This window comes from Talpa occidentalis, unplaced genomic scaffold (assembly GCF_014898055.3).
Source record: "Talpa occidentalis isolate TD23 unplaced genomic scaffold, MPIMG_talOcc4v2.1 talOcc4.12, whole genome shotgun sequence".
NCBI classification, from domain to species: domain Eukaryota; kingdom Metazoa; phylum Chordata; class Mammalia; order Eulipotyphla; family Talpidae; genus Talpa; species Talpa occidentalis.
In genome coordinates this window covers 83611948-83633015 of record NW_023601212.1, presented here as the reverse complement: position 1 = coordinate 83633015, position 21068 = coordinate 83611948, and the positions used below count along the sequence as shown (strand labels likewise).

Here is a 21068-nt window from a genome sequence, read left to right as displayed (position 1 = left end):
CCCCACGGCCCCCTCACACACACACACACACACACACACACACACACACACACACACACACACTCCAACCGCATCTACTGGGCTTCCTTGCCCTCTACACTGCTGGTGAATTTGGCCAGTGCACAGCACTGGTGGGATGGAGCAGGGGAGGAGTGACAGGATTGGTTCACCCCCTCCCCCCATCATAGCTCCCATTGGGTGATCCCATCTCTACTCATGTTCTTTATTAGTTATCCTACATTCAGAGCCTTTCACTGGCACCATCCGGGAGGGAGGGTTGGGATGGGTCTAAATAGGGGTCCAGGGTTCGAAAGCCTGGAGAGCCACAGGCCTGGAGAGGTGGTGCATGTGGAAGTGGGTCTGGAGAAAGGGGTGGTGCTGAGTCTCATCCACAGGTGCTGGTTACCTCAGAGCCTGCCACCAATGTCCTTCAAACCATGGGCTCTGTTAGCAGAACTTCTGATTTTTTACAAGAGACTTTCCATTTTTACATTACCTATTAATTTCAAAACATGTAAAAACACCAGGAGCCAAACACAACCACTGTGAGGCATCAATCAGCTGGAGGGCGATGCTTCCGGCTGGGGAAGGCAAGACCTGGGAGGTGAGTGGCTGCAGCCCTCCGCAGGACAGAGGCTTGAGTCCTCCGTGGACCTGCGAGGTTCACCAGCCAGGGCTGTGTCTAGAGGGGAGAGGCTGTGAACCTGCCCTTGGCCCAGCCATGGACCCCTAGCCCAAGTCTTTAGTGCCCAAGGCCAAGACACCAAGAAAAATGTGAGTGGTACACAGGGTGGGCACTGGGGAAGGTACGGGACCATAAGGTTCCTTGGGCTGCAGTCAGGCTGGAAAGGGGTCCCCACCTCTGTGGGTGCAAGGACTCACCATCAGATTCCTCTATTGCGGGTGTAGGCAGACAGGTCTTGAGGAGGCCTGCGGGTCCCTGAGTCCCCCCACCTCGCCTTCCTACAGTTGCCCAGGCCACCCACCACTCCAGCCTTCCGCTGCTTGGCCAATCCTTCCCTTCGGAGGGAGGCCTCCCCGAGGTACTGATCACATGGCCCTCCGGGCCAAGTCTGTCCCGCAGGCTCTAGCTGCGCTTCATTCAGTTGTCAGCCCACGGGGTCATTACCTACTTCCACCCACGCGTGGCCTGACAAGGGCCCCAAGGCCCTGCAGGGTGGGCCTCGCGCGGGTCTGGCCCTCCGGCTGCGTCCGAATCGCCGGGCCGCTCTGGGACGTGCTGGGAGTCCCCGGCTCTCCGGGGCGCTCCCGGGGTGGAGCGCGGTCCGGTCTTCGGGGGCGGGGTCGGGCCTGGGGTCTCCAGGGGGAGTCGGGGTTCCCGAGCGCGGGGACAGGGGGCCGGGGCCGGGCCCGGGCAGGGCGGGGCGGGGCTGGGGCTTCCGGGGTGGGGCTGGACGGGCTCGGCAGCCGCGGGGGGTCTCCCGGGAGGGCTGGGGCCGCCGGGGCTTCGGGGATGGAGCCGAAGTCCGGGGGTGGCATCGGGATCTCCAGAGGCGGGTCCGGGGCACGCAGGGGCACGAGGGGCGCGCGGGTCGGCGCCGAGAGCCGCGGCCCAAGGGCCCCCCGAGCAGGGGCGCCCCTCGCCGGCTCCGCGCCCCCCGCGCGCGCGCCCCGTGACCGGAAGTGCCCCCCGGGGCGCGTGGGGCGGGGCCGGCAGCGGCACTTCCGGTGCCCACGCGCCGCCGCCGCGCAGCTCCGGGGCCGTCACTTTGTGTAGCGCGGGGCGCGCAGGCCCCGGCCTCGCCCGGCCGCAGCGAGAGGCCCGCGGCTCGGCCCGCCCGGCGCGCGCGGTGAGTGGGTCGCCTGGGCCGGCGGGCGGCAGGTGCGGGCGGGCCGGGCTGGGCGGGCTGGGGCCGGGGTCGGCCGCCCCTCGGCGCCGGCGCGGAGGCCACGGGGAGGCCGCGCGCGGCGGGGCTGGCGGGGCCGGCGGGGCCGGGCCGGGGGCCGGCGGAGCGGGAGCCGGGCGCTGGCCGAGCCTCCGGCGGCCGCGCCCACGCCCGGCGCGCCCCGCGGACCCCCACAGCGGCCTGCGCGTTGGGGCGAGCGCTGATCCCCGGGGCTGGCCCGGGCAGGCAGCGCGGAGCAGGCGGGCTGGGGAGAGCGAGCGCGACTCGGGGGGTGCCCGCCGCCGCCGGGGCCGAGGGGCGGGGGTTGGGCCGCGGGTGCCCCCAGGGACACACCCATCCGGGAGGGGCTGTCATTGCCTTGGCCTCTGCTGGAGGCGGAGGCCAGATAACCCCCTGAAGGAATGGAGGCGGTTTGGCCTGGCACCCCTAAGAGCTTGCTTTGTGACCTTGGGGGCCTTCTCGGAGCCCTCCCGCATCTCCAAATGGAGGCCCCACGAGCTGCTCTGCTAGGTCTCCTACTACCGGTGTTGAATGGAGTTTGGGCAGCCCCTTGTGGCCGCAGAGATGGGAGAGGGGCTGGCCTTTGGTTGGGGACCATGTGGGTAGGGGGGAGGAGAGGTGTGCGGGTAATAGGAGGATGAGGCCCCCAGCTGTGTCTCTGTGGGGAGACCTTGGTCTGGGGTTTGTTTCAACTAGTACAGGCGGGTCTGGGGAGTTGGTTCCAATGGTGAGGGCCTGCCCTCCAGAACTAGGATGGCCCGACGATCCACTGTACTGGGAGCAAACCTGGGAGAGTCGGAGAAGCTGAAATCTGTGGACAGTGAGTATCGCGGTAGTCTTAAGAAAGGAAGGCTTCCTGGAGGAGACGAAGATCAGAAAGGCCTGACTAACAGGAGTGTGATCAGTAAGGCAACCCAGATGAAAGGTTAGAGACAGGTACCCACACATTTCTCCTGCTTTTCTATGTGGGTTCCCTGGACTTCGGACATTTGTGGAGAGGCTCCTAACTCTTCAAACCCAATTCTTCCTTCTGGCCTCCTTCCCTTCTCCCTGTGGAAGGTGTCATGTTCTTCCTCCTCCCACCCCCACCCCCAGTTCTAAATGTGTGTAGCACTGGATGTTGGGGTGCAGGACTCAAGGAGAATTAAAGACCTGGATCAACCAGGGGTCTACTACATTGTTGAGTCTGCTTACCTTACTCTGTGGCTTCCGGCCTGGAATTTGATTCTAAAGAAAAGAGCAGAGTGAGTTTCTGACTTACAGGTTGGAAAGAGGAAATCGTGTGGGTCTGGGGGAGCATGCTCAGACACCAGGCATGGGGCAGCAGGAAGAACCTAGCACCTGAGCTACCGAGGTCCCTTTTTCAGAACTGTTCTGGATTCTGGACCAGGGTACATGGGTGTCTGGCTATGCTAGGTGCTATCCTGACTGCAGGGTAAACGTCAGCTTCCAGGGGTGCTGAACTTTCCCCTTCACTTGTCTCCAACAGATGAACTTGGGAGAAGGGACTTTGGGCTGCATCCTCTTTGGAGACAGGTACTCTCCAGTTCTTCTGGGGTGGTTTGTGGTGGTCTCTCTGTTTTGGAACATGACAGTAGGACCAAAACATTGAACATTTAAGAGGTCTCATGTCAGGTCACTTCTTCAATAAGTATTTGTGTGTTTACTATGTGTGTGGCACGGGGTATTCAGAGATGAGCGAAGGGAGCTCCTGCCTTCCCGGAACTGACTGTGCACTCCGGAAGACAGACCGTAAGCAGACAGTTCAGTAAATGCATAAAAATATGGGTGCTGTGAGTATACAGTCCAGGGAGCTGTGTGTAACAGGGACTCAGAGGGCTGCCTTGGAGGATCGCAGTAGAAGGAGGGAAGAGAACTGGAGGAATGGCATGTGTGAAGGTCCTGAGGTGAGACCAGCATGGGGCCACTTTACTCCAAAGCCACGGAGTTTTCTTTTGTGTATGGACCCTCAGATACAGTGGCCTCGCCTATGGGAGTGTGCTCTGGGTGGTGGCTTGACATGTTGTCTGTGCTCAGACTGAATTTACAGCCCGAGGCCTGGGTGAGAAAAGCCTCCTCTGGGCCTGAGGTGGGTGGTGGTTGGGAAACCGCTTCTGAGCAGTCTCCATGCCCGAGTGCTTGGCAGGGTTGCATCTTCCTGGAGGTGACACCTAGCCCGTGAGTTTCTATACCTCAGGCACCTACCATGCCCATAGAGCCAGGGAGGTCAAGGAGGTCAAGGATGTCTGGGAGAGCCTAGACATTGGAGACACTCGTAGCATGGTTCTTCCCCCTTGCCTTTGGGTCCAGTGATTATGAATGTGGAATGGGGCTGGAGCCAGCCGGGAGCAGCGTGTGGCATAGAACAGAGGTGGCTTTTGGCCTTGGGCCCTCTGGAGCAGCTGCACGAATGCTCCAAGTCACCTGGCTAGTACAGCAGCAGCCACAGTAGTTCAGAAAATGAGTGTACACTGCCTGGTGACTGGGAAGTAGGAACTGATCACCAAGCAGTTTTCTCCTACCTGCTCAGTGGTCTCAACTGTTCTCCTGCTGCTGGGCATCTTTATGCAGGGTGCTCCTGTCCTATTTTGGGTTCTGTGGCAGGTGCTATCTGCTGGTAGAGCTCAATGAACAGGGGTAGGCCCAATTACCCATTTCAGGATCCTCCTGGGATTCTTGCCTTCATCCCAGGATTCTGGAGGTGCTGTTTACAATGGGACTGGCTCACTTTGGAAATTGCCTGTTTGGGTCTGAGACACTGAAGTGGCAGGTGCTAGCTCTGACTTTCATAGATTTACACTCAAAAAGGAGCCCCAGAAACCAGCCTGAACAAACTGTGACTCTGTCCTGTCCTTGAGATTCCAGTGGGGCTAAAGAAGCATGTGTAGCCGGGAGGGGGGCGTGGCCCCAGGGCCCTTGGTCTCCCATCCTGCTTGGGTTCATAGCTAAGCTCAGAGGCTTGGGTTCATGGCCAGGCTCTGGGCTGTGTGACTGTGTCTCCCCTGAGCACCTGGGCTGAGCGGTGTATGACACCAGTGTGCAAGCAGGACCTAGCAAGACACTGGGCTTTGACAGTTCAGCCCTCAGGAGTCTTTTATCCCAAGCTTGAAGAGATGTCACAGGGCAATTGCTATTCCCTTTACTGGTCTACTGAGAAGTAAATCTCCATGAACCACTGAGTTTTTTCCAAATGTCCTTGGTATAGGGAAAGGTAAGAGAGAAGCATTCTCAGGACTTTTTCTTTCCTCGCAGGAAGGAGTCTTGCTTGATTGCTTCCCAGAGAGCCTTCCCAGGCCGTGGTGGATGGTGGATGAGCTGCCTGACTCGCCTCTGCCCTCCCCTGCCCCTCCACCCTGCCCTGTGCAGCTTTGCTCGGGCCCACAGCATGCCTGTGCCTGGACTTCCTCCAGCGTTGCCTGTTGGCAGAGTTCCCATGTGTTGAGAGCTGGGTGAGCACCTCCTATCTATTAGGTGGTCTGATCCTTGCGTGTAGATTTACCCCTTTCAGCTAAACACAGACCGCCCCCACCCCCCTTGACTGAACTTGATGCTTCTCATGGTTCCCAGACGTGACCTGGGGCAAATTCCTGATTTATTCTAAGAAAGAATGGCAGTTCATCCCAGGTGAATAGATGCTGGTGAGAAAGTGCTGAGACCACATAAGGGGGGTCACAGAGAGGGCTCTTTGAACAGCTTTTCTGGGTACAGAAGATCTTGGTTTGCCACATGAGATCATGACAGTTCTAATGCCCTGACAATAATAATGGGACCATGAATCTGGCTGCCCTCAATGGGCTGGTGTGAGGTCTGGGCTACTTATCACCTTGCCTCTCGTTTCAGGCTGCCCTGAGGCTTTTAGAGAAGATGGCCGCGCTTCATACGATTCCAGGCTCCCCAGCTGCCCAGCTGGAGAGGGCAGAGGACGGGCTGGAATGTCATCCTGATCAGGAGGAGGAGGAAGAAAAAAAGGGGGCGGAGCAGGAGGAGGAAGAGGAGATGCCAGTGGAAGAGGAGGATGAGGTGGAGGCGGAGCCGGAGGCCGATAAGGAGGGGGGACAGGCAGGGCAGATGGAGCAGGTGGAGGTAGAGTTGGAGGAGGAGGCTGTGGAGGAAGTGGTGGCAGAGCAGAAGGAGCCTCCGTTGGGGACCCAGGAGCACCTTAGCCGTGGTGGTGATGCCAAGTTCCCTGTTCTTCAGGAAAAGGGTAAGAAAAAAGGAGCCCGCCTTGGGGGAGGAAGTAAAGGAGGCACAGGGGGCAGGTGGGGGAGACCTCCTGGGCCCCCTAGGGTGGAGCTGGAGCGTCAGGGCCCAGGTTTTGAAGTGAGGATGTAGCCAGGAGCTCCTGACCCTGCTTGATGGATGGACAGAAGTCGGTTGGGACGGTGAGGCCCAGTGCTAAAGGCAGCTGGCCCCTAATCTTTCCCCTCAGCCCTGCAGGCCACCCGGGTTCCAGCCGTGCCTAGGGATGAGGACCTGGAGGAGGAGGAGGAGGGGGAGGAGGAGGAAGAGGAGGAGGAGGAGCAGGATTCCCTGACAGCTGGGTCTCAGGTGAGCTGCCCCCTCATTTGGAGCTCATTGAACCAGGGCAGGGTCTCCCCAGGGGCACTTGGCACCTGCTGTCCTAGAGACCACCATGGGCAGGGCCGTAGCACTGTGGTCCTCAGGAGACTCCCAGCAGGACCGGGCTTCAGGAAGCAGCCCATGGGATGAGGTTCCAGTCTCCTGGGACCTGACTCTTCCCAGCCATTGGGATTTCCTGGTCTTGTTGACTTCCATCCCCTCACCTGTACTGTATACACTTCCTTTAGAGGCCTGGTTCTCCCCAAGATTCCCTAGAGAGCCTAACCTCTGTCTAGTCGGGCACTAGTGCCCCCATCCAGTTTATTTGGTGTCACTTGTCCACCAGGCGTGGGCCCTCACACTGCTGATGTCACTGTTGGCTTGACCCAGGCTGTGAAGTAGGGGAGAAGGTGGCCTTGGAACACGGCCAGGGGGCTTGGGCTTCATTGTATCCTGACTGTTGCGTGAGTCCTGGCTCTGTCCTGTCCCAGCTGAGCCTGAGTTTCTGCTCTGAATGGGAGTGGGGTCCGAGCCTGCTGATGGTGGGGTGTTGGGCTATGTTTCTGGGAGCTCTAGGTTGCAGGGCTTTATGTTGTAAGTTCTCGTGGAAGTAATCTTCTGTTGCTCTTTGTAGGGGCTCTCGTGCCTCTAGCCTGGGGAAACTTAGGGCGGTATCGGGCTCTTTGTTTTCCAGGGACTCGTCACCTTTGAAGACGTGGCTGTGTACTTCTCCCTGGAGGAGTGGGAGAGGCTGGACGCAGACCAGCGGGATCTCTACAAGGATGTCATGCAAGAGAACTACGGGATCCTGGTGTCCTTGGGTAAGGAGGTGCCTTTGTCCCCAAGAGGCGTCCTGTGCAATGGCTACCCAGGGCTGAGCTGTCTGGGAGGGTGGCTTCTGGAGCCCTGGGGTCATGGTGAGGGGAGTGGTAGAGTCAGCCCACCTTCTCAAGATGCTCCTTGCTTCTGAGTGGACGTATCCTAGGCCCTGCTCTCTGCTGTGTACGATCCAAGGTAGAGGGAGGCACCGGAGGAGAGGGGTGGGTCCTTGCAGGTGAAGGTGAGTGGAGGGGCTTGGCGGGAGAGCTGGTAGGTCAGGGCAAGACTCTAGCAAGGAGGGAAGATGAAGTCTTGTGACAGATACAAGGAGGTGGGGGGCTGGTCCTAGATGGCCTGGAGAGGAGTGGGGGCCCGAGGAGGGTGGTGGCAGCTCTGTGGCTGGGAAGAGGGGCATGCAGGAGCAGCCCTGCAGCCACCCTTTGTGTTTCTCTGGGGCAGGATACCCAATCCCCAAACCGGATCTAATCTTCCGGCTGGAACAAGGGGAGGAACCTTGGGTCCCAGACAGTCCACGTCCTGAGGAAGGAGACATTGTCACTGGTGTCTACACAGGTAAGCATGAGATGGAATTGAGTGAGGTTTTTGCCAGCATAGCTCCTCAGAGTTGTGGCCTAGTGCTGGTGGTCTGGGGTGCCTTTTTGGGTTGGCTCCTTGTTGTTCAACTGGTCGGGGCCCGAGAGCTAGGGGTCCTTACAGAACCTTGAAGTTCCTCTTAGGAGTCTATAAAAATAATCCCATCTCTGCTTTGGAGTCTCTGATGAGACTCCAAAGGGCCAGTTGTCAAGTTGTTGGCTGGAGGGGCAGGAACAGGAGCCAAGCACGTGGTCCTGGGAGCACTTGAGCCTTCCAGGCCCCAGATGTGAGCCAGCCCCCTGGCTTCTCCACACATTTGGGCGTCTATGAACAAAGCATCTCCTCAGCCTCCCTCCTCTCCCGAGAAGGCCTGTGGGCAGCTCTGGACCTTCTGAAGAATTCGGAGAGATGCATACAGAAAGTGTTCAGGGTGGCAGATCTCTTTGAAGACCTCAGCTGTAGCTCTGGCTCTGTTCCTCCAACTCTGAACCTCTGAACCTCTAAAAATAAAGAATTTGAACAAAACAGTTTGAAGCCTGAAGATGTCGGATGCTTAGTCTGTCAAGGTGTCTGTGAGTCGGTCAGTGGAGGCCTTTGCCATTGGTGTGTTTGGCTTTGGCCTGGAGTGAGGCCAGCCTGGTGAAGGGCACTGGCCGTCACATGTCAGCCACATCCCTGGACACATTCCAGAGCTTCTAGATGTCCTTGAAAATAAAATCGCAGCGCTGGGCTCCCATGGGTGGGCTTCAGAGCAGGGCTCTGGCTTGCTGGGGGCGTCACTGCTGCTCCCAGATCAGACTGGGATGTCGGTGACTTTCTTAGAGGGTCTGAGCGGGAGGCATGTGTCCTTTATGGGCACACATTGGAAAGGCCACTGGGAGGTGAAGGGGCCACAGGCCTGCACTAGTCAGTCTCTCTCACATGGTCTGAAGTGCCCCATTCTCTGCACCTTGAGGGTCCTGGGGTAGAGCCTTCTACAGCCTTGAGCCAGTGTGGTCCTCACTATGTGCTCCTGAACCTGGTTTGGCAGCTATCTGAGGGGTTGGCTAGTGGGGCCAGTGCCCCTGTGCCTTCTCCTGGGCCAAGTCACTATGCTGGGGCCCCCTTCCCTCACCCTACCCCAAACCCGACTATCTTCAGAATCTAAGTAGGTGAAGGATCCAGACATACCAGGCATAGTCTTAGGGTGTTACCAGCCTTCTGGGTAGGGATGAGTGGCAAAGGCCAGGGTCAGCTTGGGCAGCATACATCCATGTAAGGTCTTCTTATACTGATGATAGTCGGTTTGCTACAGCCATCCCTCAGGCCCCTGGCTGCTGCCCCTGCCTTCAAGTCTGTGCCACTGAGCCCATGAGAGGAACCACTGGGTCTGCAGGATAGGTGCCAACCATTCAAGCCTGGCGGTTTCAGTATTTTTGCAAGTAGTCTTGCAAAACACAGTGTGCCCCTCTCATACTGACTAGTTGGGCCACATATGACTTATGACTCTGGCAAGTTCTCCCACTTAGGTCCCCCCTAGAGCCTCCTCCTCTGCTCCAACTCTTTGTTCCACTTCCTTGGCCACCTCTGGGGTCACTGGTCCCTGCTCCCTTTGCCTCTCTTGGCTCTCTCTACCTCTCACCAAGGCCTTTCTCCTGGCCATCTTAGCATGCAATATCCTTCCCTCTCTGAAAAATGCTCCATGTGGTTGCTTGGTAAGATCCTGCTCCTGGTGAGTCCTTTTTCCTTCCTGCTCCATATCCACACCAGAGCAGGGAACACAGCTAGGGAAAGCATGCCTGCAGGCTCCCCACGTGGACCTCACATGGACTTCATGTGGCCACGTTACCACCATGGCCTGGTGGGCTGGCCTGGCTTCTTTGTTGGGTTGACTTTTTCACTCTCTGTGACAGACCCCGTGGCCCTCAGAATGATTAGTATAGTGTTACTAACGATAGAAAAGTACTGCCTAATACAAAAAAATAAAATAACTCATCTTTGCATACCTTTACGAGTTATGTGGTCTTTTTTTACAGCTGTCTTGCCTGTGCAGTTCTGTGTCTAGCTTTATTTCACTCTACCGCTGTGCAGTGTTCTGTGTGACCGTGTCACTGTATCTAGTAGGCTTTACAGAATACAAAATGAGGGTTGAGTAGGGTGGACAGCCCTCCAGCTCTGACCTTCCCTCAGGCAGACTCAATGATCCAGGCTCACTCAGCCTTTGACCTAGTGAGGTGGGAGCTTAATCTTGCAGATGCTGGGGTACAGCATGGTGGGTGGACACATCAGCTAAATGCATGTGAGAAACTAGGCATACAGGTGCTCTGGGAGACCTGGGACCTGTGGGCTAGGCATTTTCCTTCTTAATCCTTGCGTGGCTTACTGCCGTTCTGGAAGCATTATTTCCCAATAGTGCATCTGATGACAGGCATGTCAGCACTGTCATATAAACCAAACATCCTAACTCCTTCTGACATACTGCACTGGAAGGATAGGTTGGGTGCAGCTTGGTGGGGAAAGGCCAGAATGACAGGAATTTGGGGTTCCTTGGTTTTATGTGATGGAAAGGTGCTTGTACCTCATGCAGTGTTAACTGATGTGGGACCATTCATAAATGCACAGCAGCTCAAAAACAGCTGACCTGTAGAGACCTTAGTAGGGAACTCTGGGCCCTGCCTGCACAGTAGCTGGTGTCTGTTGGAACTAGTGAAGAGAGTGGAGGCCTGCTGGTCTTCTAGATGTCCTTGGAGACCAGGGCAGCCTGTCCCGGGACTGGGAGGGAAACCTTGCCTGCTGGCCAGCCTGAGGCTGGTGAACCCAGAGGATGAATGATAGTGAGAAGAGGCAGGTACTCGGTGGCCAGATGGCAGGTTGGGCTGGCGCTGGAGCCTTGCTGGCCTTGGGTGAAGTAGGCCATTGCGATGGAGTTCTTCAGGAGGCAAGAAGCTTTAGGGAAACAGCCAGGCCACTCCCATCTTTCCTACTGCTGAGGAACCAGGGATGCTCTGTAGGGTGAGGAGGTCTGGAAGAGAGGTTAGTTGAGCCATTTGAGGACATCCAAGTAGGAAAGGAACCTGGGCCTTCCTAAGAAGGCCCATGTATACTTCCTCACTCTGCAGTTTGTAGGGAGACCATTTGGGGCTGGGGTGTGGACAACTAACTTCCTTGGAATGGGAGGCACCCTGTTGGAGACCAGATCGGGGCTCTACACTGATTGCGTAGGGCCCTGAGGAAGCCACAGTTACCTGGGACAGAAGCCAGGAAGGGTCTCCCATCACAGGCTCTTCTCACCTCTCCCCGTCTTCGCTTTCACCCCCAGGTGCCTGGTTCTGGACTGATGACTTGGAGGACCAGGAGGAGGAGGACGATGAGGACTTCCTGGCGGAGGTGGCTGAGGAGGAGAACGAACCCCCGGGGCTATGGTCCGCAGCCTACGGTGTTGGAGATGTACCTGGGACCTGGGGCCCTGACGACTCGGACTCTGCGCAGACTCCAGAAGGCTGGGAGCCGGACCTGGGCGGCCTCGGGGCCTTGGCGGAAGGATGTGAGGTGAAGGCCTTCCTGCCTGGCCGGGAGCCTGGGGCGAACCTGCTGGGGCCCTGGGCGTTCCCAACGGAGGTGGCCGCCCCGGCCGGAAGGCCTGAGACCACGTGTGACGTGTGTGGCAAGGTGTTCCCGCACCGGTCCCGGCTGGCCAAGCACCAGCGCTACCACGCGGCCGTCAAGCCCTTTGGTTGTGAGGAGTGCGGCAAGGGTTTCGTGTACCGCTCACACCTGGCCATCCACCAGCGCACACACACCGGAGAGAAGCCCTTCCCGTGTCCGGACTGCGGCAAGCGCTTCGTCTACAAGTCGCACCTGGTCACTCACCGGCGCATTCACACCGGGGAGCGGCCCTACCGCTGCGCCTTCTGCGGCGCGGGCTTCGGGCGCCGCTCCTACCTGGTCACGCACCAGCGCACGCACACGGGCGAGCGCCCCTACCCCTGCCCGCACTGCGGCCGCAGCTTCAGCCAGAGCTCGGCGCTCGCGCGGCACCAGGCGGTGCACACCGCCGACCGGCCCCACTGCTGCCCGGACTGCGGCCAGGCCTTCCGCCTGCGCGCCGACTTCCAGCGGCATCGGCGCGGCGGCGGCTGTGCGGAGCCCGGCGGCGACGGCCCCGGCCCGCGCAGGGAGCCCGGCGACGCCGCGGAGCCCGCTGCGGGGCCCGAGGAGGCCGCGGCTGGGCCCGAGGGGCCTGCGGGGCCGGAGACCAGGGAGGTGGACGGCGAGGCTGAGGCGGCCGCCGAGCCCGAGGCGCGCGAGGTGGCGGCGGCGGGCGACCCCAGGAGCAAGGGGGACCCCGAGCCGAACCGGCGGCCCCTCGAGCTGGGCAACGGCCTGGCCCAGGGCGAGGGCCCGTCCGCGCATCCGCTCGGCTTCCACTTCCCCATCCACCCCAAGTCTTGGCTCCATCCCGACGGCTTCCAGATCCTGGGCCTCCCGGACTTGGGAGAGCGGCTGCCGGGCGACGGGCGCGCCCTGCCGGGGCCTCTGGGCAGCCGGCTCGCGCTGGTGGAGGGCGCGGGGCTGGCCTGCGACCCTTTCGGCGGCGGGGCCGGCGGCGGGCCCGGGGGCGGCGGCGCCGCCAGCGGCCTGCGCGCGTTCGGGCCGGCGGTCGGGGGGCTGCTGGCGGAGCCGGCCCCCGCCGCGCTGGCCGAGGAGGAGAGCCCGTGGATCTGCTCCGACTGCGGCAAGACGTTCGGGCGCCGGGCCGCGCTGGCCAAGCACCAGCGCTACCACGCGGGAGAGCGGCCGCACCGCTGCGCCGACTGCGGCAAGAGCTTCGTGTACGGCTCGCACCTGGCGCGCCACCGGCGCACGCACACCGGCGAGCGGCCCTTCCCGTGCCCCGAGTGCGGCGCGCGCTTCGCCCGAGGCTCACACCTGGCGGCGCACGTGCGCGGGCACACGGGCGAAAAGCCCTTCGTGTGCGGCGTGTGCGGCGCGGGCTTCAGCCGCCGCGCGCACCTGACGGCGCACGGGCGCGCGCACACCGGCGAGAGGCCCTACGCCTGCGGGGAGTGCGGCCGCCGCTTCGGGCAGAGCGCGGCGCTCACGCGGCACCAGTGGGCGCACGCCGAGGAGAAGCCGCACCGCTGCCCCGACTGCGGCAAGGGCTTCGGCCACAGCTCGGACTTCAAGCGGCACCGGCGCACGCACACGGGCGAGAAGCCCTTCCGCTGCACCGACTGCGGCCGCGGCTTCGCGCAGCGCTCCAACCTGGCCAAGCACCGGCGCGGCCACACGGGCGAGCGGCCCTTCCCGTGCCCCGAGTGCGGCAAGCGCTTCTCGCAGCGCTCGGTGCTCGTCACGCACCAGCGCACGCACACGGGCGAGCGGCCCTACGCCTGCGCCAACTGCGGCCGCCGCTTCTCGCAGAGCTCGCACCTGCTCACGCACATGAAGACGCACCGGGGCGCGGCGGGCGCGGCCGGCCCCGCGGCCGCCCCAGCGCCCAAGGCCGAGACGCCCGCCAAGCTGCCGGCGGGGGCGGCGGGCGGCGCGGGGGAGCGCGGCAGCACCCTGCTGGAGTTTGCGGGCGGGACGAGCTTCGGCTCAGAGCCCGCGTCCGCGTTCGCGGGGCCCTCGGGCGCCTTCCGGGAGAGCATCATGTGAGGGCCGGAGGCCGAAGGAGGCGCAGCCCAAAGGGCCACCGACTGCTCCCTAGGGCGCCGGTGGCTGCGCACCGACCCCTTGCTCCTCTAGCCTGGGGGGCCGTGGGGTTCCAGCCCTGGGTGTGGTGCCTTCCGCGCAGCCCCGGCGCTCCGCCCTTCGACCCCCAGTCGCGGGCTTCCCTCCCGCCTGACCCCATAAAACCGGGCCCTGAGCTCGTAGACGGCGGGGAGGGGGGTGCGCTTGGGGAGAGGAGAACGTCGTGGGGAAGGCGAGGGGCAGCCACTGGCCAGACTGCGACACCCCTGGGTCTGTGCTGTGCGCCAAGAGGTCGGGGTGGCAGGCATGTTATTTATTTCACTGGGATTCCGCATCGGGTGGCCCTGGTGGCTTAGGAGTTTTAACCGGTCTTCAGCGCGTCCGTTGGCTGCCGCGGCGGGTCGGTGCTGACATCCAAGGTGGGCTGACGACTTCCAGCTCCTCAGCATCTCTGGTCGTCTGGGTTTGTCCGGGAAGTTTTAAGGCATGTTGTGCACGTCGCTAAGGGAGGCCTCGTGGGCTTCCGAGGGACGCGTGCCTCCCGAGTCAGGGGGAGACGCGGCCTGGAAAGCTTTTATTCCGATTGTCCAACTGTGGATTATTTATCGCCATCTCCTGTATGGCTTGAAGAATCTGGGCGGAGGGGAAAAGTCGGAAACCAAATTGGTGGCCCGGGTAGATGATATAGGGAGGTCCTGAGGGAATTTGAAGCCTTATTCTCCTAAGCCGCTCTCTCCTTACCCCGCTTTAGCACCGAGGCCAGCCAGGCGCTAGTTAAGCCTGCTGGGCTTCTCAGCCTTTTTGGTACTCACCTTGGGAGCTGGAGGTGGCATACTCAGAGATCCATGGGGAGCCCCACGCTCCAGTAGGCCTGGGCCCCACCTTCCACTGCCTGGGCTGCTGCCTGTCCTGGAGCCAGTGGGCCCTGGAGCCCTGCCTTCTGAGCCTGTCGCTCATTTAGAATTAACCAAGCGTGAAGTGACAGGTTAGTAGCAGGATCATTTCTCACATCCCATAATTAGGGTCCTGTGATTTCCACAGGTCTCTCTAATTTTGTTTCTGTGGTTATTAGTGTTTCTGTTTCGATTCTTATTTCACAAAGGGCCCTGCAGGCTGGGCAGTCTGCACAGGCACATCCACCCCTGGGGATGCAGCCCTGTACCTAGGGCTCAATGACTAGCAAACCCAAGCACCCAACTATGCAAGGCCCTTAGCCTGGTGAGCACTGTACCCTCTAGGCTAGGCTGTTGGGAGCCACCCAGCAGGCAGGTGAGACACAGCTTATGGGAGACACCCCCCTCCCCATGCCTTTTGGACCAGTGAGTGGGGCCAGAAAACAGATTTTGAAGCAACTGCATTCCCTTTTAGACCTAGTTCCTTCTGTTTTAGTGTAGACATGGCCCTGGGGCCTGAGAACCGGCCCCCAGGCTGCCAGGGCTGGGGGCAGGATAGGAGGCACTGTAGTCAATGGGTGGGAGGAGGGCCTGGACGGTGATGGGAAGAATTAGCCTGGCTGGGTGAGAAGGTGGGGTGGGATGGTAAGGTGAGGCAGGCAGGGGTTCCAGGGAGGGTGATGCCCTCTCTGTTCCTAATGTGTCTCCTCTCCCTGCGAGACAGGAGAACCAGGGCCAAAGGCAAGGTGTCTGGGGAGGTTTGAGCATCTCAGGCCTCGCTTTCCAAGGCAAGGGTCTGGTTCCATGCTTGCCCCTCCCAGGGCAGGTCTGCCAAGAAGAGCATATCTTTGGTGCTCCTCCTGGGTCCCATCTGCTCCTCCCCAGCCCCGAGCTGCCAGAGAGGACCTAGCTTTAATAAAGAGTGGAGAAATGAGCTTTCTGACTTGATTCTGTGTTGTTGCTGCTCTTCTACCCATCAGGGAAGCTATGCATGGCCTCGGGCCTGTCTTGTTTCTGCAAACACTTTTTAACAGTTTCTCTTTAAGACTAAAATCGGTCTGTGAGGAGTCTGCCCAAGAAGAGCTTTGGCCCATGCTACCTGTGTCCACTGAGTCTTATGGGAGTCCCCAGCGGCTCCCCCAACACTGCCACGTACTCCTTGTAACACACATTTATCTCAGGACAGCCTCCCTGTGGTCAGAGGAGAGGAGCAGACCTCCCCTCCTGGTCCATACCGTGCCTGAGTCACAGACCTTGCCTCAGAGGCCCCAACACCATGTGGGTTTATCCAGGGCTCACCTACTCCAACAACTTGGCCAACTCACCACCCCAGGGCCTCAATTCCTTCCTTTGAACTGATTTATTGAGTTCTTACTTCTTACCACATGGTATCCCCAAGTCCAGCTATCCTTTCCTCATGGATTTGAAAGGTGTGAAATATGAAATGAACTATTTTCAAGTGTGATTTGGAGGCGTCAGAAAAGAACCCAATATTTCAGTTAAAAAAAAAAACTTTGAGTGGCAGATGGATGTTAAGACCTAGTTAAAAATGAATGGCCTTGAATATCTTCAAGTCTGTTCAGAAAAGTTAAATTATTCCCTGAGCTTACAATTATACATTTAATTAAAAATTTTCAATAGTTTTTTTTTTTTATAGGGGGGAGGGGAGGGAGATACCCAATCCTAATGGTCATAGAAAAAAAAAGAAAGTAGAGAGCTTTTCTGATTTTGAAAGGATTTCTGAATTTCTGGAGTCCTGATTCATTCCATAGATATCAATTTAGCATCTCCCATTGTTGCCAAGGAGGAACGGAGGCTCCCAGCGACCTGTGAGATGTGACCCATGAAAGGTGGTACTTCGAGAGTCGCGAGGCCCCAAACACCCCTCATCTCCACATGCTTTGTTTTCCTCATTCTCTGTTGGCTTGAATTCCCCCAACTTGCTTCCTTTTGCCTGACCCTTTCTCTTCAAACATTTCCTTCTAACTCTTTTTCTTCTTAATTGGCTACATATGGAATAAAGTATTTTGAATTTTTTGGTTATATTTATTAAATAAAGCTTTATGATCCTTGTTCATTATTTTTCTGATTCTAAGATACATATCAGTTGCAAAAATTACAACAGTGCAAAAGTGTGTTAAAGCACACACTTCATCTAAACTCACATCACATGTAGCCATCAGGCTCTGCCTTTGATGTAGAAGATGTGTGTGGGAACATAAAGAAGTGTTCATAGATCACAATGAATTTCAATAGTGTTTCTTCAACCAACAAACCTAATATGTCCCTGGGAAGGATGATGTACTATTACAAAGATACCAATTCTCCCCAAATTAATTCATAAAGTCAATGTAATTTCAGTTTTAAAAATTCAGTTGAATTTGAGGGCCTTGATAAATTTCTGTGGAATAAGAGCAGTTTAAAAAGAGGTAACTTACCCTATCAATGAGAGAAAGACAAATTGCTCAGAAGAAGATACTAGGGGACCTGGGTGATGATATTGGATTCCCAATAAAAAAGTGGGTGCCACATTAAAGACCTAAATGTAAAGGTCAAATCATAACAGCAGAAGAAAACAGGCAATGTCTTTGTGACCTCAGGGTAGGAAAGGACTAAAAGCTTTAATACTATAGCCGCAAGGCAAGTGATAGGTGAATTTGATTACTTCAAAATGGCTTATGTACAAAAACTTAGAGATGTCAGGGGAAAATATTTCCAATGTCTAAAATTGACGAGATTATCTAAAATAACTACAAAAAAAAAAAGGTAACAGTTTAATGGGAAAATGGGGACTTTCAAAATTCCTGCTCAGACCTCTTTTATTTTCTAAATTGGTATATGTACATATTTCATAAATCTGGAAAATTCTTAGGCAGAACATCTTAAATAATGTTTCTCCATCATTTCTGTTTCTTCAGAACTCCTATTTGAATGTTGATCCAGAACTATTTTGCTCCACACCTCCCTCAAGGTGCCAGAATTAGTTCAATACAGAACATAGATCCAAATGTAAAACCTCAAATGATAAAGCTTCTGAGAAAACAAACTTTTCTGAATGTTAGGATAGTTAAAAAAAAAAATCCATCAGAGGAAAAAAAGATAAATTGAACTTCATACTGGACTTCACTGAAATCAAGAGCTTAGACAATGTTAACAGAATGAAAAAACTTGAATAAAATATTTAAAAATCCCATATCTGGTACTTTTGTTAGTGGTGTCAACCTTGCTTTATATTTAAAAACTGACTGAAGAAAATGATCTTGGTTCAAATCTTAACTCTGATGCTGGTTTTAAGACCATTATAGATGACAACCTTTAAAAGCCTCAATTTCTTCACATATATAGGACACATATCTAGAAGAAAGGGTTGCTGTGAATTACCCCTGGGAAGAGTTCAATACAATGATGACAAATGACCAATCTCAGATTCTGCATAGTTCAACATCACAAACATTAATTTTTGTTGTTTGTAACACCTATGATACAGGTTAGTGTGTGTGGCTTCTGCACCCAGTCACTCACATACTAGGCAGACTGGTCAAGAGGCTCCACCTTCTTAAAGCTATACCATCTGGAACAGAGGGCCTTCTAAATTGCTGCAGAAAGGATACAGATACCATGAATTCCATCAAGTAATATAATTTTAGAAGTCCATTCAATAATATTAATATATATTAAGGGTGTATATTAGATATATATATCCCCCATATTCATATGTTGAAACCCTAATCCCAATGTGATGATATTTGGAGGTGGCAGTTTTGGGACATAATTAGATCATGAGTGTGGAGCACTCAGGAATGAGATCAATGCCCTTATAAGAGGTCAGAGAGGGCCTCCCCGGTGGCGCAGTGGTTGAGCGTTGGGTTGTGAAGCAGCCCGCAGCCTCTACAACACCAGTTCCATCCCCGGCCACCGGTGGAGGGTCCCACATGGCGCGCTGACCTCTCCTGCCGCCTGTTGCTCCCCTCAGCAGTGTGTTTCAGTCAGTCTGCCTGTTCTGTTCCCCACTCTGTCTCTGGTGAGTCCTCTCACCCCCACCCCCACATCTCTGGCCTTTGCCCCAGCTCTTGTATGTATAAATAAATAAATCTTTAAAAAAAAGACTATAAGATACATGTTTAAAGAAAAAAACCCACAAGTATGACAATTCAGAACCATGTAGACTTCAGTCCTTCTGCCTACTCTGCTCCCGCTCTGGCTCTGGTGAATTCTCTCACCCTCCCGCACTTCTGACTGTACCCAGTGCTTGTATAAATTAATAAATAAATCTTTAAAAAAAAAAAAAAAAAGAGGTCAGAGACCTGGGACAACCCAATGAGAAGTCAGTCATCAGCAACCCAGAAGAGGACTCTCACCATCCATGCGGGTATCCAAGCTGGCACCATATATATATAATACATAGTTAATAAACTTGGTATTTTCTTACTCTTTGGTTTATTTGTTACCTTCTTTATTTCAAAAAACTTTCAGTATTCTCCCCCCAGACCCCTACAGTGCTCATAAATTCACACACAAGATACAACATACATTGCGGTGAATCCCTTAAAAACAACTAAAAATCACTGGCTCATAGGGGGAGTGCTCTGCCAGGCACTCTGCAAATGCTTGGCTACATTAACTCCTCACAAGCCTCCAGTAAGTGTGTTCAGAGCCATTTTACAGATGATGATACTGAGGCACTGCACCAAGGTCTCCTGGTTCAGTATACTGGAAAGCTGGGACTTAGCCCATTCCTGGGTCTGGAGTTGCAGCTCCAACCCCTCTGCATAATCGCCTCTTACACACTCTTGTCTCTATGAACATACTTGTGCAAATACACAGAATTTTATCTGGTGATATTTCCGCCAACATGATATCACATGGCAGACTCTACACCTAAATAGCAAGGCACCTGGAGTCTGCAGAGCCCAGGTTTCACAAATTTGGAGATTTAATAGTGTGTTCCACCATACAATGTTGGGACTGTAAAGTCATAGACTGAAGTTGGGTCAGACAATTCCCTGCTTGGAATTATCTTTGCAAATATGAAGTGGCACTGCCTTGAATTTTCAAATTCCACAAGCAAGGAATGAGCATCTTTTCCCTGTGGGGGGAAAATGTTTGCAGATAAAGTCCTATTTCCTCAGAGGCAATCACTTAGCAATTGTGTAACCTTCTTGACCTTTCCTGCAAATTCATATCCAAACACAGTAGCTCTAGAGGAAGCTTTCCTATGGGTCTTTGAATCAAGAGGGTTTGACAAATATGAATAATCTCATGGTAAGCCCAATAATTGAAATACAGCAACTTTTAAAAATTGTCAGGAATCTTAAATTATTAAAACTGACTTGCTTTGCCATTGCTGCACACAGGTATCTTTCAAGCTAGTGTCCAGATGTTAATTCCTTTGTCATTAGAGTTCTGTGAATGACCCATACAACCATGTCTACATGGTTCTGAATTGTCATGCTTGTGGGTTTTTTCTTTAAACATGTATCTTATAGTCTTTAAAAAAAACCATTTATTTATTTATGCATACAAGAGCTGGGGCAAAGTCCAGAGATGTGGGGGTGGGGGTGAGAGGACTCACCAGAGACAGAGTGGGGAAGAGAACAGGCAGACTGACTGAAACACACTGCTGAGGGGAGTGGCAGGCGAGACAGGAAAGAGGTCTGCTTCGCTATGTGGGTTGCTCCCTGGCTGGCTCGGGATTGAGCTTGTGCTGCAGAGGCTTCAGATTGCTTCACAGTGTGGTGCTTAACGACTTGGGCCACCAGGGAGGCCCATAAACATGTATTTTATAGTCTTTGGAGTAAATCTGCAATTTAAAAAGGTACCCAATCTTATATAGTATAAACTGTAATTTTGATTTCAAAATAAATCATGGACATTACCCTCATGTTATATATGAAGGAAATAAATATTTTTCTAAATCCGTACCTACCCTGGATATTACTATTATGTTATTTTCAAATTTTATTTTCCACAAATATTTTAAGCATTGTATATCTTATTTGTCATGAGGAACTTCTCACATATTATTGTTCATTTACATCTTGTCATTTATGATTTCCCTTATATCTTAAAGAAGTGACCATGGTTATAATGGCCTTTTCAATAATTTATGAGTTGCTAATAAATTAAGGTTACAGAGACTTCATTTCTCATGTATATTATAAAGATTTCTTCTAATTTTTTTTACCTTAAACCCTGCTCCAATTTTTAATCTGAAATTGAAGTGTGCAACTTTCTAAAATAAAATCAGTTTTTAGCTTAATGGTTTTTCCATTTGTTTATTTATTTATTTATTTATTTATTTATTTATTTATAAAATGATTCCTTAGTGATCATCTTTTTTTTTTCTTTAAGGATTTATTTATTATTTATACAAGCACTGGGTACAGTCAGAAGCGTGGGAGGGTGAGAGAATTCACCAGAGCCAGAGTGGGGAGCAGAGCAGGCAGAAGGACCGAGGTACACTGCTGAGGGGAGCAGCGGGCAGCAGGAGAGGTCTGCGCGCCATGTGGGACCCTCCTCCGTGGCCGGGGAGCAGCCGGGGATCGAACTGGCGCTGCAGAGGCTGCGGGCAGCTTTGCAACCCAGCGCTCAACCGCTGTGCCACCGGGGAGGCCCTGTTTATTTATTTATTTAAAAAATTATTTATTTATGCATATAA

General features: G+C 54.8%; 1 protein-coding gene across 2 annotated transcripts; it reads left to right on the top strand.

Annotated features, from left to right (window-relative positions):
* The first annotated feature begins 1775 nt into the window (after positions 1-1775).
* ZNF316 (zinc finger protein 316) lies at positions 1776-18468 on the top strand. 2 transcript variants are annotated; one of them, XM_037507083.2, is made up of 8 exons: positions 1776-1811; positions 3358-3404; positions 5121-5317; positions 5709-6072; positions 6298-6416; positions 7123-7249; positions 7707-7820; positions 11140-18468. In XM_037507083.2, the coding sequence occupies exons 4-8, from the start codon at positions 5733-5735 to the stop codon at positions 13479-13481; spliced, it is 3042 nt and encodes a 1013-aa protein (XP_037362980.1). In that variant the 5' UTR covers positions 1776-1811; positions 3358-3404; positions 5121-5317; positions 5709-5732; the 3' UTR covers positions 13482-18468. The 2 variants fall into 2 exon arrangements, with proteins under 2 accessions (XP_037362980.1, XP_037362981.1); XM_037507084.2 differs by lacking the exon at positions 3358-3404.
* Positions 18469-21068: the final 2600 nt, after the last annotated feature.

Coding starts and splice junctions, on each gene's coding strand:
- ZNF316 (XM_037507084.2), top strand. CDS start 5,733: ATGGCCGCGCTTCATACGATTCCAGGCTCCCCAGCTGCCCAGCTGGAG. Junction 6,417..7,122: donor CCCTGACAGCTGGGTCTCAG/GTGAGCTGCCCC, acceptor TTTGTTTTCCAG/GGACTCGTCACCTTTGAAGA. Junction 7,250..7,706: donor CGGGATCCTGGTGTCCTTGG/GTAAGGAGGTGC, acceptor TCTCTGGGGCAG/GATACCCAATCCCCAAACCG.